Here is a 15,419-nt window from a genome sequence, read left to right on the forward strand (position 1 = left end):
AAAAAGACTCTTGTGGAATAAATTTTGCAACTTCTGAAAGATTAGATAAAAGCTTAGAACCTAAAAAATAATTTGAAATTAATTTCGTTTAGATATACTGTTTGATTTCTTAGCTATTGGCAAGTTTAAAAGATCATCAAACTCATGGTCAACAAAACAACAGAAATGTACATGCAATGCTTTTTCATTTCACAACAAGTTATCTGACACTATCATCATTTTCGTGGCACATGCAACATTATCGATTCAGTATAGTAATGTTTTGGATTAAAACAAATGTCTCGACATTGGAGCAAAATATTTCAACCTTTAAGGACTAAAATTAAAACTTATGAGTTTGTTTATAATTTTAATAGATTTTATTAATATTGTGTTTACTGGTTTATTAATTACAAGAAAGTTTGTAAAAGACTGAAGTTTTACGTAAAAAGTACAAATATTCTTTCAACAAAATTAGTCAAATCACATCATTATTTATACATATTGTATATAAATAAAATATGCGGATATATTACTTTACCCTAGAATTAAAATTCAATAATATTGAAGAATCTTATTTATTCAGATTTTGTACATTATCGCTTCTAACCTCGGATAATAGAACAACAAATTAAATATTTTTAAACAAAAAAACTTTGTTCCTTTGTTTGATTTCCCTTGCTCGCGTTTCTTAACTACTTAGATATAAAATACTTACGTTTTCGAAAATTCACACTTCACAAGCTACTAAACGCTTTATCTGTTCAGAATAATTTATTGTTTTCTTAACTAGGTACATATCAAATACATCTATTAAGTTGGTATTTCTCATAATTACCAGTACATAAAGCTAAAACACTTTTGTACTATGCTTGTTATACATGGATCTAACAAATAATTTAACTTGTGTATTGTCGTTTGTATATTTTGTTACGTGTAAAATATTCTATTTCTACACTACTTACAAGTTCGATAAAGTGTACATTACACATCGTGAAATTTACATATTTTCACTTGGTTACCCTGCCCAATTCGAATATAATTCAGAACGTATGTGCTATATTTATATATTCTGCATTTGTTTTGTATATTATGTACACTGATCTGATCTTTGTAAACGCGAGTTTTACGATATTAATGAGAAATTTGCCAATTTAATGGAAGTTGTTAATTTTTTCTGGCACGTTTCACGTTAGCAGACATTTTTCTTAAGTTACAGTCGAAAAGTGTTTTTATGTAAAAGAATAGGAATGATCAAGTTATTTTAAGATGACAAGATATTTCACGTCTTCTATTTAAATATAGCGTTAAATTTTAATTCCGTCAATTCGTATATACTCATACATCGAATTTCCTTTTCTCATGTCATTTCTTTTCTTTCATTTCACATTTAATTACAAAGATAAAGTGTAAGTACGTTCCTCATAAAATTAATATCAAATGTCGCAAAATATACAAAAGTAAACTAAGAAGAGGGGTACATATTATTACACAAACTGTCGTTCATATTACATATGTACATATGCAGTATAAAAACAATACTTTTTAGTTTTTAATCTCTTGTTTAAATAATCCTAATATCTAAATTTGTATCGGTCATTGATTCGATATAACTGCGTTTATTGGAAGTAATTAAGCTATAGCCTGCGCACAAGAGAAGAAGGAACAAACACGTATAGTATACACGCTTAAATAACAAAATTAAGTCAGTTTACGTTCAATGTGAACTTGATCAAAGTTCCAGTCTCGAATTATAGAGTTTCTTACTATCAGTTTACAAAATTCGATATTACGATTATGTACCGTATTTGAAAAACATAAAATGCTTTGTTCAATTTTAAATAAAACTAATATTTACCAAAGCGAATACGAAAAAAATGTTATCATCAAACTCAATTTTCAATTATCAAACTTAATCCAGCACAAATACAAATGTTATTCGTGCTTTTTTACTTTTACTACTTTTCAACTCTCTATAGTTCGAGATTTGAGTTCCGCTAACTTTCTTTCTACTGCGCATGCGCAACAGGAAAACTTGAATTACACGTAATAGTAAAAAATTCGAAAATCTTATCTTTTCGTGGCAGCGAAAGTAACCTAGGACTAGAGGTTCCATAACATTAATAATAATAAGGCAATAATATTAATATTAATAATAATGTAATCGAGTACTACTAACAATATTAATAATAATAATAATAGTATGGTAATGGCAAGATACACGCGGGTATAAATTAATCATTCCTTTCGTAATATCTACGACGTCTTCGGGATATTCTTTAGAAATTACTTTATTTCTGGTCAATATTCATTAACGAGCAACTTTTCTCTCTGTTTCTTATCACGATTTTTTTCACTTCATCACAATTGTACCGTTAGAAATTATTCAAAACATTGTTAAAATGTCCATGAAATATATGCAATTGCCGTATTGAATAAGCGAATAATGGAGTTGCTGTTTCACTGAATAAAAGTGAAATCTCCAATGCGTGTGCTCAAGTATATAAGTTAAAAAAAGATTGGTACATCAATGCCTATTATTCTTAATCAATATTCATCATTTAACAATTAGGATCGAATTTTTACAAACCAACTCTAAACCACGACCCAATTTACAAATAAAAAGATCGATGTGTAAATTAACTATCAACTATTAATCTCCAATCCTATGTGAAGATATAATGTTCGGACCAAATTTCTAAACTAACGTGGACAATTCATGCGGACTATTGGTGGTTGCTGCGCTACTTAGATCCAATGTGGCAGCCGGAAGACCAGGACTGACGCTGCCGGTTGCTTCCCGTGGCAAATGCTGCGATCTATTTAGCTTATTTCCAGGACTCGGTGGCGATCTATCTGCTGATGTATCCGGTGGCTTAACCACGTTTCTGTGTCCGCTCACGTTCTGATGATTGTGCGTCGCCGCGATCGGAACTGGCGATGAGAGCAACAAGGGCGGTGGGGACATTGACACGTGTCGATGATGATGATGGTGATGATAGTGTTGGTACTGTGCAGCTCGGCCGTGCGTTGCGTGGCTGGTATTTAGTTGGTTCGTCACGGGCCCGACTTTCGTTGGGCAGCCAGCATGGTGGATGGTTAACGGGCCACGTAGTTGTTGTTGCTGTTGTAGCTGGGGCTGGTTCTGGTGCTGTTGCAGCTGTTGCTGACGCTGCAGCTGTACCGCCGCTTCGCACTGTTCGCGCGCTAACGCCTTCACGGCATTCGTCTTCTCCTACGAAATAAGAATGATAAGTTAGGTTGTAGTCAGGGACCATAACAAATTAAAAAAGTTATAATATAAGAATTTACATTTTAGTTGAAATGATTCTAGTTACGAATAAGTATTAAGGATGATTCAAATCTTTTTCGTTACCGATAACCATGGTGAAAACTCTTTTGGATTACTTTCAGCCATTGTCGATCTTATTGTCAATACTACATGCTTGAAGTAGAAGGAGGAGTACAGAGAAAAAGACTTTTTCTCAGCAAATATAATCGTTACTCAATTATTTTGTTCAACAGTTTTACAAATCTCCCAAAAATAAACGAGAATACGAAAATACACTGAATATCGTGTGTATGGTTATTTATAAAATCCCCTTGAAATAGTTGCGATCGCGGATCACATAAACAAACGAACCTGTCATTCTACAGAGTATCTTTTTCGGTGAAATTATGCAAACGTAAATGTAACTTCGGTAGAACTCCTCGAGAACTTGTAAGCTTATATCACTCTGACCCAACCAGTCCACTCTAAAGTGTATAATTTATAAAAGGGGATTATATTAATACGCGGAGGATGTGGTAGGTGGTAAGTTTTGCATATGAATGTTTGTTGATACAACGAATGGTTAAATGGAGGTTTTCATGAATGTGATAAGGACTAGATCGAATGTTTTAACACTTATAACTAGAATGCGTATTTTTATACAAGTTTGTAGTTTTACGAACATAATCAAAGAAATAAAATTTTAATCGAGATTTGTTTTCTTATATACGTATATTTTAGCGCATTTTATGCATTTTGCGCCATTTGCGTACTTTTCAATTTCGCACGAACGTATAAAGATCAGCAATATAATTATAACGCTTCTTAAAAATGTGAAAAATCCTGGTTTCCTAAAAGCTTGCAATTGATTTCAGAAAAATTTTTATGAACTCTACCAGATAAATTACGGTAACTCTGAAAAACAAAATTTCACGATAAAATGATTTCCGGGTAAAATACACATAAAAGATGATTTAGACGTGTTTGAACGTGTTCGTTTTCTTTTTTAATAGCGATATGTTCTTACCCTCTGCCACACGAAGACGTTATGGACCATTGCGCATCCACAAAACACGATGCCAAGGCCTATGAAAACCGACGTAACGATTGCCGGTGTGACACCAATTACCTCTCAGAGAAAAGACATCGACTCCCGACTGTCGGACGCCAACGCCGCGACGCATCTTAGTCCCCATCAGAGATAAGGCCCCAACCCCGACTTTCGGACTCCTTGGAATCCACACCAAACCCCCCAACATCCCCAAGCCAGGGTGTATATAAGCCGAGACTTCACCCAGCCCGGGGAGTTCTCGTTCTAGTTGCTGTTCTTGTACAACACCCCTTTCTCTGTTCAACGTTATTCTACTGTAAGTGCCAAAGTCATAATAAAGTTCGATAAAAGAGAATTAATAGTTGGGCTACGACTCAGCTTTCTTTTCTCTCGCAACCCAAGTATCCATTTTACGTGACACCGGCGTCGAATGAAACTGGATGAATGTATACAATATCATACCTGAAAGCATTGTTAGAGGATCATTATAACACGTATGCCATAACAATCGGGACAAAGAATCAGCGCAAATACATATTCTCAATACATATAATTCTCGAAGCGTAAACTATATACATATGCTTTTCATTGAAATTTTCAATACTAGTCGCAAATTATTTTTCAATTAATTTATTATTTAAGTCTTTATATATCAATTCTCGACGAATAAATTACTTAAATTATAGAGAATCTATCTTCAGACAATAGAGAATTCAATATTTTTGGTCGTTAAGTAATTTACAAATTTCTAAAACGATTACGTTCGGAGTTTTGGACAGTATTTGAAGTTTCTAACATGACATTAAAAAAAATAAATAAATTTTATGATATAATTAAAAAAACATTGTAGTCTATCATAATTTCTATTCCGTCAAATTTATTAAAACGCAGTTTTCTTCTGAACAGAGTCAAAATGTCCGTCTTGAATCGAGTTCAACAGCTTAACGATCGATCGAGCGAATGATAGCTGTGTAAACTAGCATGACACAACGTAAACTTTAGATTAGATCTCGATCCATCCACCAGCCGTATTCATGCATGACATGAATATTCTGATTCAGCTCTTTATAAATTAATCTGTTAAAACTTCCCTAAAAGACGATCATTTTTTATTTTTCTAAGAAAAATAATGACTATTCGGCGTTAAAATTAACTTTATTTCCATTGGATTTCTAAACTGATTTCATACACTCAGAGATAGTTCACAGTATCTTTTAGATTCATGCCTGAATTCAAGAAAAATTAAACGTATAACTTATGTACTAGTATCTTTCAAAAGGTTAAAGTTGACAGAATTGAAGGAATTGGTTCTTACCAGTTAGAAAGACGGGAATGCTAATGAAAAACCCTCCGACAGCACATATCCGGCTGATGGATGATTTTTGCAGGTACTTGTTACTCCTGAAACAGACAAAATTTGAAGTGAAAGTCAGTTTCACGATTCTATGATAATTGAGCGAAATATAAAGGAACTAGTTTTTTGTTTAACAGCCAAGAATCTTTCAAAAATTCTACTGTAATTGATACTTCAAATATATTTAGTCAGACAAAGGATAATCATAATCGCAACGTTAATCTTAACTTTAATTCAAGGATCAAACAGTATCATTATACATATAAAAGTAAACATAAAGTCTATCCACATTATTGTTATTATTATTATTATTATTATTATTATTATTATTATTATAATATGTTATTCTATAATTGATTTTTATTTCTTTATTATCAATATTATTCTATTTTCTATAATGATTCAATTATAGATCTTATTTTTTGTCAATCATATTTCACTGAAAAGATCACTTTGAAAATAATCTAATAGTAAAAAATGAAAAATAATCTTTTTCTACCTTGTCTTCATTTTTTACAAACTCTGTCCACCGCCGTAAACCTATTAAATGCATGAAACGACAAAGCAAAGCTGCTTCACATAATTCCCCGCTCACGCAGTGTCAATCAGCTCACGACCGCAAACGATACTGCTAATTTCCAGCGACCACGAACGATTTCACCGTAATTGCCGGTGTGAAATTTACCAATACGTGCTCGAATTGGTCAATAATGGATAGAGCGCTCTTGCACACACTAATCTACCAACAAATAATATTGACTCAATTGAACAACAGCGCCTAGATTAACGGACAAACCACATGTTCCAAACAGATTTACAATCACGGCAGAAAATACATGCCGTTATAGATGTTTCCTGGTCAAGACTAATTTCCACGCGTTAAGAACATTGTAACCGGAATCTAGGAAGAACTAGCACTTCCTGGAATAATACTATTGTGTCCTCGATGAATGTCTCTCCGCAATGCCCTCGAGTGAGTTGTTTTTGTCTTTGGTCGTACGACGTCCGGGATGAGAATTCGGGGAACGGTTTTGCGCTGCTTTAATACTCGCACAACCATCCATCCATGGGACTGCATCTTTTTAGGAGGACCAGTGATTAATCTTTTCCCACTCATTTTCATCTCTAATTTCTCATGAGGCTAAGATTCCTGCATCTTTTATCATAATAATTTATTAATACTATTAATAAATTGAGACAATTTTACACGTCGTATTTTGCGTTATAAGATGACTTGTAATTTGTAAAATTTACCTGTAAAATTCCTTTGTTTGTTTTACCGAAGCAATAGTTGGCATTTCTATACGACAATAAGAATTTGTTAATACTAATAATTTGTAAGGTTATCATGTTATCATTCTTCTAATGGATAGTATATTATTGAAACTTTTTTAATATTGAAACGCGATATTTTTTTGGAGAAGAAGTGCATAGTAGTAAAGAGTTGAATTCTACGGACGTAAAAAGTGGACATAACATTTTCTGTACATGGAGTCGCCTGGCCTAAACATTTTATGATTTCCGGGCAAAATACAGACGAATCCAGCGCTGATTTTAAAGCAGCTTCATCCAAATAAGCCACAATAAGAAATTCCCACGAAACAGTTGCGTTCATCCCCTTTCGAGGTCGCCGACCTCTTTGAATGCGTTTCAAGAGCGTCGTACCAATGAAACTTCGAGTTCTAAACTAATTTCTCAGCCTTTTGCGTTAAATTTAACCTTCCGCGTTAGTGTATTTCGGACGAGTTCCTATTTTACGATTTCGTCGACTTCACCAACGTAACACGCAGCATCCGCAAGTAAAACTGTCTCTTAAATTTGATGTGACACCAATACACGACGAGAAGAATCACAATGCCATTTTTATTCCACTTCGTTAATTTTTCGTCGTAAGGTTTAGCTGTAAATAGGATTAAAAAAATTTAGATTAACGAGGAATTTAAAATTGATCTGTTAAATCAACAATTTCCATTAGTTGTCAATAGATTTTATAAGCCTCAGATTACTGAGAAATTATACACATTGCAAAATATTTACCATTGGTTACCCACGCTACACGTAAATTTGATCAATCTACCAATGCACTAACACTGCAATAAATTTCTATTGCAACATTCCACGCTCCTTTGCCGCACCTTAAACTCCTCGCTAGATTTATTCCACCTTAAAGTGTCACATAACTCCTACGACACCGATATCAAATCTTAAACTCCACCAAATTCCAGAGAAACTTGATTTCGTCGAAAGTAAGAGATTAAACTTAAAAAGCAATTTATTTCATCTTTAAACTATCCCAAACTTCTTAAATATAATTTATATATATATGTTGGAGATGAAAGAACACCGGAGCCTTCGGAATTTTGGATAATCCCGCAACATTGTAACCTAGAATCTACTATAGCTGTAATTGAACAATTGTAGTTATTCAACCCGATTGTAATTGTTCGAGAGTCGTGATAATGAGCTTGGGCTCGAGGCGACAGTCAGTCGCCGAACGTAGCCGCGGTCACGGGATGAACGCTTTGTCTAACAAAGGTATGGAGTAATTCTATAGCTCTCCTTAAAAGAAATATTCGTGGCGACACGCGACAGTAAACATTCCAACGGTTTCTGTCCCGTGGCTCGCCACACGCAGACCCTATTCTTCGAGTAAGATGATTGCCAGATGTCGATGCGTCTTCGCAGTACATGTTCGGCTAGCCCGAGGGCCCGTTATAAATCTTAAGGTTTAGTTAACTAAAGTCCTTCAAACAGACAAACAGTCTCTGTCCCAACTACGGGAAGATAGGGGAGACATATTTTTCAACGAGCGGCGTCTCCCACTAGCAAATTTCGCTCGAGGGCGGCTAGCATCTTTTTCTAACCATCGATATGGAGATTGACCAATTAGCAGCAACGTCAATTTCCCTTACTTTCTGAACGAAGGCTTTTCTCGACGAATCCGATGATCTCGTATCCTTAGACACACCCCATTATAGTTTTCCTCTGTGGCATCATCGGGACGGGAAAGGCATTCTCGCTCGCGATCTCATCGATAAAAGAGTAACGTCTTCGCGATCAGTGGTTATTTCACGTTTTAACCAGACTTAGACTTTGTGAGTACGTTCTGTTGTCATCCCGTTGGCCGCGGATTCGTTATTGAGCCCGAGAGCATCGTCACTCGTGTCGCGAGTGCCGAACCGCCGTGATCAATTGTCAAGACTGTACTAATTCTATCATTACAATAAACTACACCTGTGTGTATCAATGGCTAATCCTCGAGAAGATTCATTTGACGCCCACAACCCCACTCCCAGTGCCAATCCGACATCAGAAGTGGGACCAGAACGGCTTCGAGCGCTGGAAGGGCAGGTCGCTGTCATGAACAACCTAATTCATACGCTAATGCAAAGGCCAAATACGGGAACCACCAAATTACCACATTTTAACCCAGAAGTCGCAGGCGCCGACCCAGCCGCGTGGTGCGCGGCTGTTAGTAGGGCCATGAAGAACAACCCCCTACGAGATGACACGCTATACTCTGCCTTAAGTGACTCTCTACAGGGTTCTGCAGCACATTGGCTGGCACGAATGACGGGAGACGGAGAGGTTACTTGGTCTACCGTTAAGGAACGATTCCTTATACATTTCGGTGGCCGAGAGACGACGTCCTCATCGTTAATCAAGGTATCCAGGGAACCGCGGGGAGTGGACGAATCCACGGGGGCGTTTGCCGGCCGTGTCCGTTCCCTCCTGCAGACGCGGTGGCAACATTCTACGCTAGACGAAATACTTAACGCTGTCACTCTCTACATATTAATTCCACACGACCAACGTCTTAAACGATTGGCCCTCACGAGCGATATCAGAACGGAGGACCAATTTCTGAGCGAAATGCGACCCTTTTGTTACGAAGAAGAGTCGACATTTTCGCTGAGAGATGCACCGGCGGAACCCGAAGCTAAGCGACGCAAGTAATCGGGCCACCAGACGAGGTGTCATTACTGTGGTACTCTCGGACACAGAATAAAGGACTGCCGCAAGAGGATGCAGAACGAACAGCAGAGGGATGCACGACGCCAGGAAGGAAGCCGACCGGCCGCACCGTCCAAGGCGGTTTGCTACAGGTGTCATGCGGAAGGCCATATCGCACCTAACTGCCCGGCACGACGGGACGGTAGACCAGGCCCCAAGGATGAGCGTAAAGTCAACTCCTGCGTGGTGGAGTCCCCAGCCGGTAGTTTAAGTCATCTGGGTGAGTCGTTCCCATTTTACTTCGATTCCGGAGCCGAGTGCTCATTAATTAGAGAATCTGTCGCTCCGAAATTCTCCGGTAGGAGAACGACAGATATAGTAGTTATGCGAGGAATAGGAAACACCTGCGTTAAGAGTACATCCCAGATCTTATCTACGGTACGCATTAACTGTTTTACATTGGAGATAACCTTTCACGTTCTGGCCGATAGTCACTTGCATTATGATATCATGATTGGCCGCGAGATCTTAAGCCAGGGTTTTGATGTAACTATTACACGAAATAGTGTCGATATTTGTAAAACGAAGACTATTAATGCCTGTAGTAAAACCTCCGAAGACGAGATCAATATCAATGCGGTTGACACTGACGTGGTTGGTAACGATAAAAGTCGGTTAATTTCTGTTCTCGAGAAATTCAAAAATTCATTCATTACGGGCTTCCCACGTACTCGCGTAAGCACGGGTCAGTTAGAAATACGGTTAATCGATCCTAATGTCACCGTGCAAAGAAGTCCTTACCGACTTAGCGAAGAAGAGCGTAGGATAGTGCGTGAGAGAATAGACGAGTTAATTAGAGCAAAAATCGTGAGGCCGAGCAACTCACCGTTCGCGAGCCCTATCTTACTTGTAAAGAAGAAAGACGGCTCAGATAGACTGTGCGTAGATTTTCGGGCATTAAATAAAAATACGGTCGCGGACCGGTATCCCCTACCCCTCATCGCGGATCAAATCGCGAGATTGCAGAAGGCGAGATACTTCATTAGCCTGGACATGGCCAGCGGATTTCACCAAATTCCCATTCATCCTAATTCGACGGAATATACGGCGTTCGTTACACCCGACGGGCAATACGAGTACGTTACAGAAACCAAGATTTCAATATTTACGATAAAAATTAGGTCTGAAAAATAACAATGATGTTAAAAAGTAATCGTTTGTAAAGATTTCGAGTGTTAGGGAGGGTGTTGAAGTAATACTCACTTCTAGGAAAACTACATCTTCTCTAGCGTTTAGTTCTCTTAGTCCCCGATGCTATTGAGTATTGTTTAGCTCTAAATCAATTTGAAGGGCCTCTCAGTCTCATAGCCTTTTTTAGGAATATGCCATGCACAGATGGTGCAGCAAGGTATATATAGACGAGCCAGTTTTCGTAATTATATAAATACCCATGGACTTATGGCTTCGAAGCTCTGTTGTAATGTAACACTGCCACAGTATGGTTCTGGATTAGTATACACTGTACTTATACTTATGCTTATACTTATACTTATACTTACAGTTACACTTATACTTAAATATATTTCTGTTACACATTCATCACGCGTTCCTCAAAGAGATAACTTCAACAAAGGTGGTTGGAAAATTCTTCAGCTTGCTCTTCGTTGCTTCTGGCTCATGTGTTGTCCGTTAATCTGATTGCTGGGATTAATTTAATTGGCTCCTTTATTTTGTTCGTGGCTTTCCATAGGAAATAGTTGGAATTCTCGTACGCAAAAAGTGAATCTATGAATTTTGAGAATTCGTTATTATTATGATCTTTTATTTTACTTTCTATTTCCTTTGCAAGTTTGTTTAGATGTTTTTTTGCTTTCACATGCTCTATGTTTTTGTCATTTTGCTTTCGCTTACCTTTTTTCCTCTGATTTTGTCAAGAAAGTCTTGCGGAATTATTTTTGTTTGCCTATTATTTGGTTCATAAGTAGTAGTTGCCAATGCTACTTCTATAATCTCTGTCAATGTACTGCCTGTTCGCAGTGGTGCATATACTGCTACATCTGGAAGTAATTGCCGTTAGTTAGTATTGTAACGGTGGTTGCTTGAGCGTATTACTGATGGATTTGGCTATGTTGGTGTTAAGGGTGGCGATTGGTTAGTTACTTGTGCATAACTTCGGCTACCAAAGGTGTTGGTGTTTCCATGATTAGAGTTCTATACATATTGTATTGTTTGCTGTTGGATCTGATTCCGTAATATCTACTCGTTGTATGTTCTGCTTCGAAGTATGTAGCAGGAGGGTGTGAGGAAAAAGCAACACCATGTTAATGATCATAGAGATCAACTTTTATCTTAGATATATGATTATTATGATTATATTATTCTTATTTTATATCTAACTAATGTCTAATAAATGTTATATAAAATAAATATTTTTTCATTATTAAAATCCTTTGTAAACTCTATAATTATATTATAATTTAGCTTCCTCAATAAAGAATTTAATAACATTGAAAATTTTTAATCATGGGTAATATTTTAAATATGACACTATTTACGTATGTTATAGGTAATGTTAATAGTTACACAATTTTTTAATAAATTAAGAAAAAACTAAAAACAAACTTACTTTCCAATATATGCGTCAAATGTAAAAGCATTAAAGATATGTGTACATATTTAATTTGAAAATTGTGGTCTTGTTAAACTTGTTTGTTGGTAATAATAATGCATGTTTAATAATGGTTCATAATTAATATTCATTTAAACAATGCTTTCTGTAATAAATGGAGTATTGTAGATGTATCTGCTTGAAATAAATGATGAGAAATTATAATAAATACATAATATAGTATTAGTTATTGAATAAGCTTACTGCTTTAGTTTATATTCTTTACCTTTAGTGCTTTCACCGAAGAATGGCGCCAAACACAAAATCCTAGCTACTCGATCGCAGTGTTCAATGGTGGCCGATTGGTAAAGTACATCTTGCAACATTAAGAACCTTATCTCCTTTACAGCAGTTAACAGATCTGTGTGTACAACTATGGCCTAGGGAAATTAACAGCGTAAAGTCATTAGTGTCTAATTTTATTAATGAAAACTTAAATACATTTTTTATGCTTATTATATATTTTTTTTAAATACTGTATGACTGGAATAATGTAATGCAAATACTTTGTTAAACATAATATATTAAAAATTGGATTTATATTCAATTACATTCTATTTTCCACCAAGAGTTACGCAATTAATTTGCAATTACTCTCTTCGTTTGGGATCGTTTGGATGATAATACATTTTCTTACCACTCTTTGACTTGTTTCTGCATCCCTTGGCTGAGTAATCAGGCATTTGAACTAACGTTCCAAACTTAAATGTTAATTCTGTATGTTCTCTATGATGACTGCAAAAATTTGTAATAAACACGAAGTATAAATCACCTTAAAGTAAAAACGGATAACACCATACAGATTTAATTACTAAGATGTGTGTAGCTCAAAATTTGATGTTAATTTAAAATTGTAATATAATTTATCGTTAAACTTTGCAAAAAAGTTGTATTTTCTTTTGAGGTTATCTTTAGCAATCTTATGAAAAGGTTATTCAACTATTATTTATATCTATTAATAAGAGCGACTTTTAATAATATCTTACTTTTTCTTATTATTCTTTATTTCCGTCGTTATATACAATCCAATACACGGTAAATATTATTACACTTTGTTTACAGACAACTTTGTAAACGTATACTTTATACATTTATATTTATACCAATCTATACATAACTGCTGCAGGAAGCGCTTTTATAAATGGCGGAACCAATCAGCGTTGAACGAGTAGATTTGCCACACTGTCCCTGGACCAACTACACATCGCAGGGTTTAACTCTTCAGTCAGGTCTGTAACTGATTCCGAATTTGAAAAATCACCGTAAGTGTAATCGATCCAATGATCGAATTAAACTGTCAAAATTTCCAATTAGTTGTGGAATAACAATAATTTTTTGGCCGTTATCTTTTCTGATTGAAGAAAACAGTTACAAAACGAAGTGTATTCATTGAAACTTTTATTGCATGCAATTTTGCATAAATAGAAAAGTTTTATTTTTTTAGGAGTAGAGTTTTAATTAAACAAAAATATTTATTTTGCTTTGATAAAATTAAAATTGAGTGTTATTAATGTCTTAAGACGAATATTAATGAAAGTAATCTGGGAAATACAATATATTACTGTAATATCGTGGAAATAAGGATAGAATTTTTTTTCCGATTACTTACAATTTATTAATATTAAATTGAATATACAAATATAAATTGGACAGAAAACGATGTTTATTTAACGGAAACTAAATGCAATACTCGTATCTATATCAAATAACTTTACAGTTATTTGACCACCCTCGTCACAACGAATCTAACACACACACACACTCTCTCTCTCTCTCTCTCTAACAACTCTATCAATTCTCACGACTCTACTCTTCGACGACTCGATTACCTCTAACGACTCTACTCTTCGACGACTCAATTAGCTCTGATTCTCGCAACACGCACACTTTTCGACTCGCACACTCTGATCTTTCGGTCGTCCCGCCTTGGATAGCGAAACCGTCCTTCTTCTAACGTTGTCTATTGTTTCTCTCATACCTATGTAAGAACTACCAACTACGTGCCTTTAGTCACGTAGGCACTCTTAAATGTAAACGAACCACAGAAAGACGACGTACACGGTTTTATCTATTTTCAACTGATTTCTAATTCGAACTACCTTACGATATTACATTACTCCTAAAACTAAGCTCTGAAATCTGAGCATACATATATATCAGAGATGAAAGGACACCGGAGCCTCTCCTTTGGAATTTTGGGAAAGTCCCTTAACACATTAATCTAGATTCTACCATAGCCGTAATTAAGCGATTGCCGCCATTCAATCCGATTGTATTTGTTCCAGATTTATGATAGTGAGCTTGGACTCGAGGCGACAACCAGTCGCCGAACGTAGCCGCGGTCAAGGGATGAACGTTTTTACCTAACAGAGGTATGGAGTAATTCTATAGCTCTCCTTAAAAGAAATAGTTGTAGCGGCACGCGACAGTAAACATTCCAACGATTTCTGTCCCGTGGCTCGCCACACACAGGTCCTATATTCTTCGGGTAAGATGATTAACGGACGTCGACGCATCTCCACAGTACATGTTCAGCTAGCCTGAGGACCCGTTATAAATCTAAAGATTTAATTAACTAAAGTCCTTCAAACAGACAAACAGTCATTGTACCAACTATAAGAAGATAGGGGAAATCTATTTTTCTCACGAACGACGCTTCCCGCTAGCAACTTTCCCTCAAGGGCGGCTAGCATCCTCCTCTAACCACCAACATGGAAATTGACCAATTAACAGCAACGTCAATTTCCCTCACTTTCCGAACGAAGGCATCTCTCCACGAATCCGATGATCTCATGTCCTTAGACACACCCCAACGCGACGGAGACTTATTCCCTCGTGAGGTCACATTAGCTAGTTACATAGCGTCCTTACGCTCGGTGGATATTCTATGTTTTAACAAAGAGTTAATTCAGTAATACTTGAACCGTAAACAAGGAAGTTGGGTACAACGTGGACCTTGGAAGAAGGCGCATTCTGTTATCCCGTTAATCGCGGATTCGTTATTGAACCTAGGATCATTGTCATTAGCTTCTCGAGTATCTGATTACCACGGTTACTTGCCATATTCTGTAATAATCATATTTATACTAGTACATATCTCCTCTATTGCATAACAATAATGTCTAATCCAAATAAAGATTTG

General features: G+C 36.2%; 1 protein-coding gene and 2 long non-coding RNA genes across 4 annotated transcripts; all 3 read right to left on the reverse strand.

Annotated features, from left to right (window-relative positions):
* Positions 1-412: 412 nt before the first annotated feature.
* LOC126869388 (protein odd-skipped-like) lies at positions 413-4,374 on the reverse strand. 2 transcript variants are annotated; one of them, XM_050625862.1, is made up of 2 exons: positions 4,278-4,374; positions 413-3,214 (listed from the first exon to the last, which is right to left on the reverse strand). In XM_050625862.1, the coding sequence occupies exons 1-2, from the start codon at positions 4,305-4,307 to the stop codon at positions 2,678-2,680; spliced, it is 567 nt and encodes a 188-aa protein (XP_050481819.1). In that variant the 5' UTR covers positions 4,308-4,374; the 3' UTR covers positions 413-2,677. The 2 variants fall into 2 exon arrangements, with proteins under 2 accessions (XP_050481819.1, XP_050481818.1); XM_050625861.1 differs by lacking the exon at positions 4,278-4,374 and adding an exon at positions 3,356-3,415.
* A 7,026-nt stretch (positions 4,375-11,400) lies between these two features.
* LOC126869391 (uncharacterized) lies at positions 11,401-13,420 on the reverse strand. The gene is made up of 4 exons (XR_007690919.1): positions 12,915-13,420; positions 12,504-12,657; positions 12,236-12,412; positions 11,401-11,881 (listed from the first exon to the last, which is right to left on the reverse strand). It is a non-coding gene; the product is annotated as an uncharacterized LOC126869391 (long non-coding RNA).
* A 446-nt stretch (positions 13,421-13,866) lies between these two features.
* Positions 13,867-14,937, reverse strand: LOC126869392 (uncharacterized). Its single transcript, XR_007690920.1, has 2 exons — positions 14,800-14,937; positions 13,867-14,752 (listed from the first exon to the last, which is right to left on the reverse strand). It is a non-coding gene; the product is annotated as an uncharacterized LOC126869392 (long non-coding RNA).
* Positions 14,938-15,419: the final 482 nt, after the last annotated feature.

Source organism: Bombus huntii, chromosome 9, assembly GCF_024542735.1.
Source record: "Bombus huntii isolate Logan2020A chromosome 9, iyBomHunt1.1, whole genome shotgun sequence".
NCBI classification, from domain to species: domain Eukaryota; kingdom Metazoa; phylum Arthropoda; class Insecta; order Hymenoptera; family Apidae; genus Bombus; species Bombus huntii.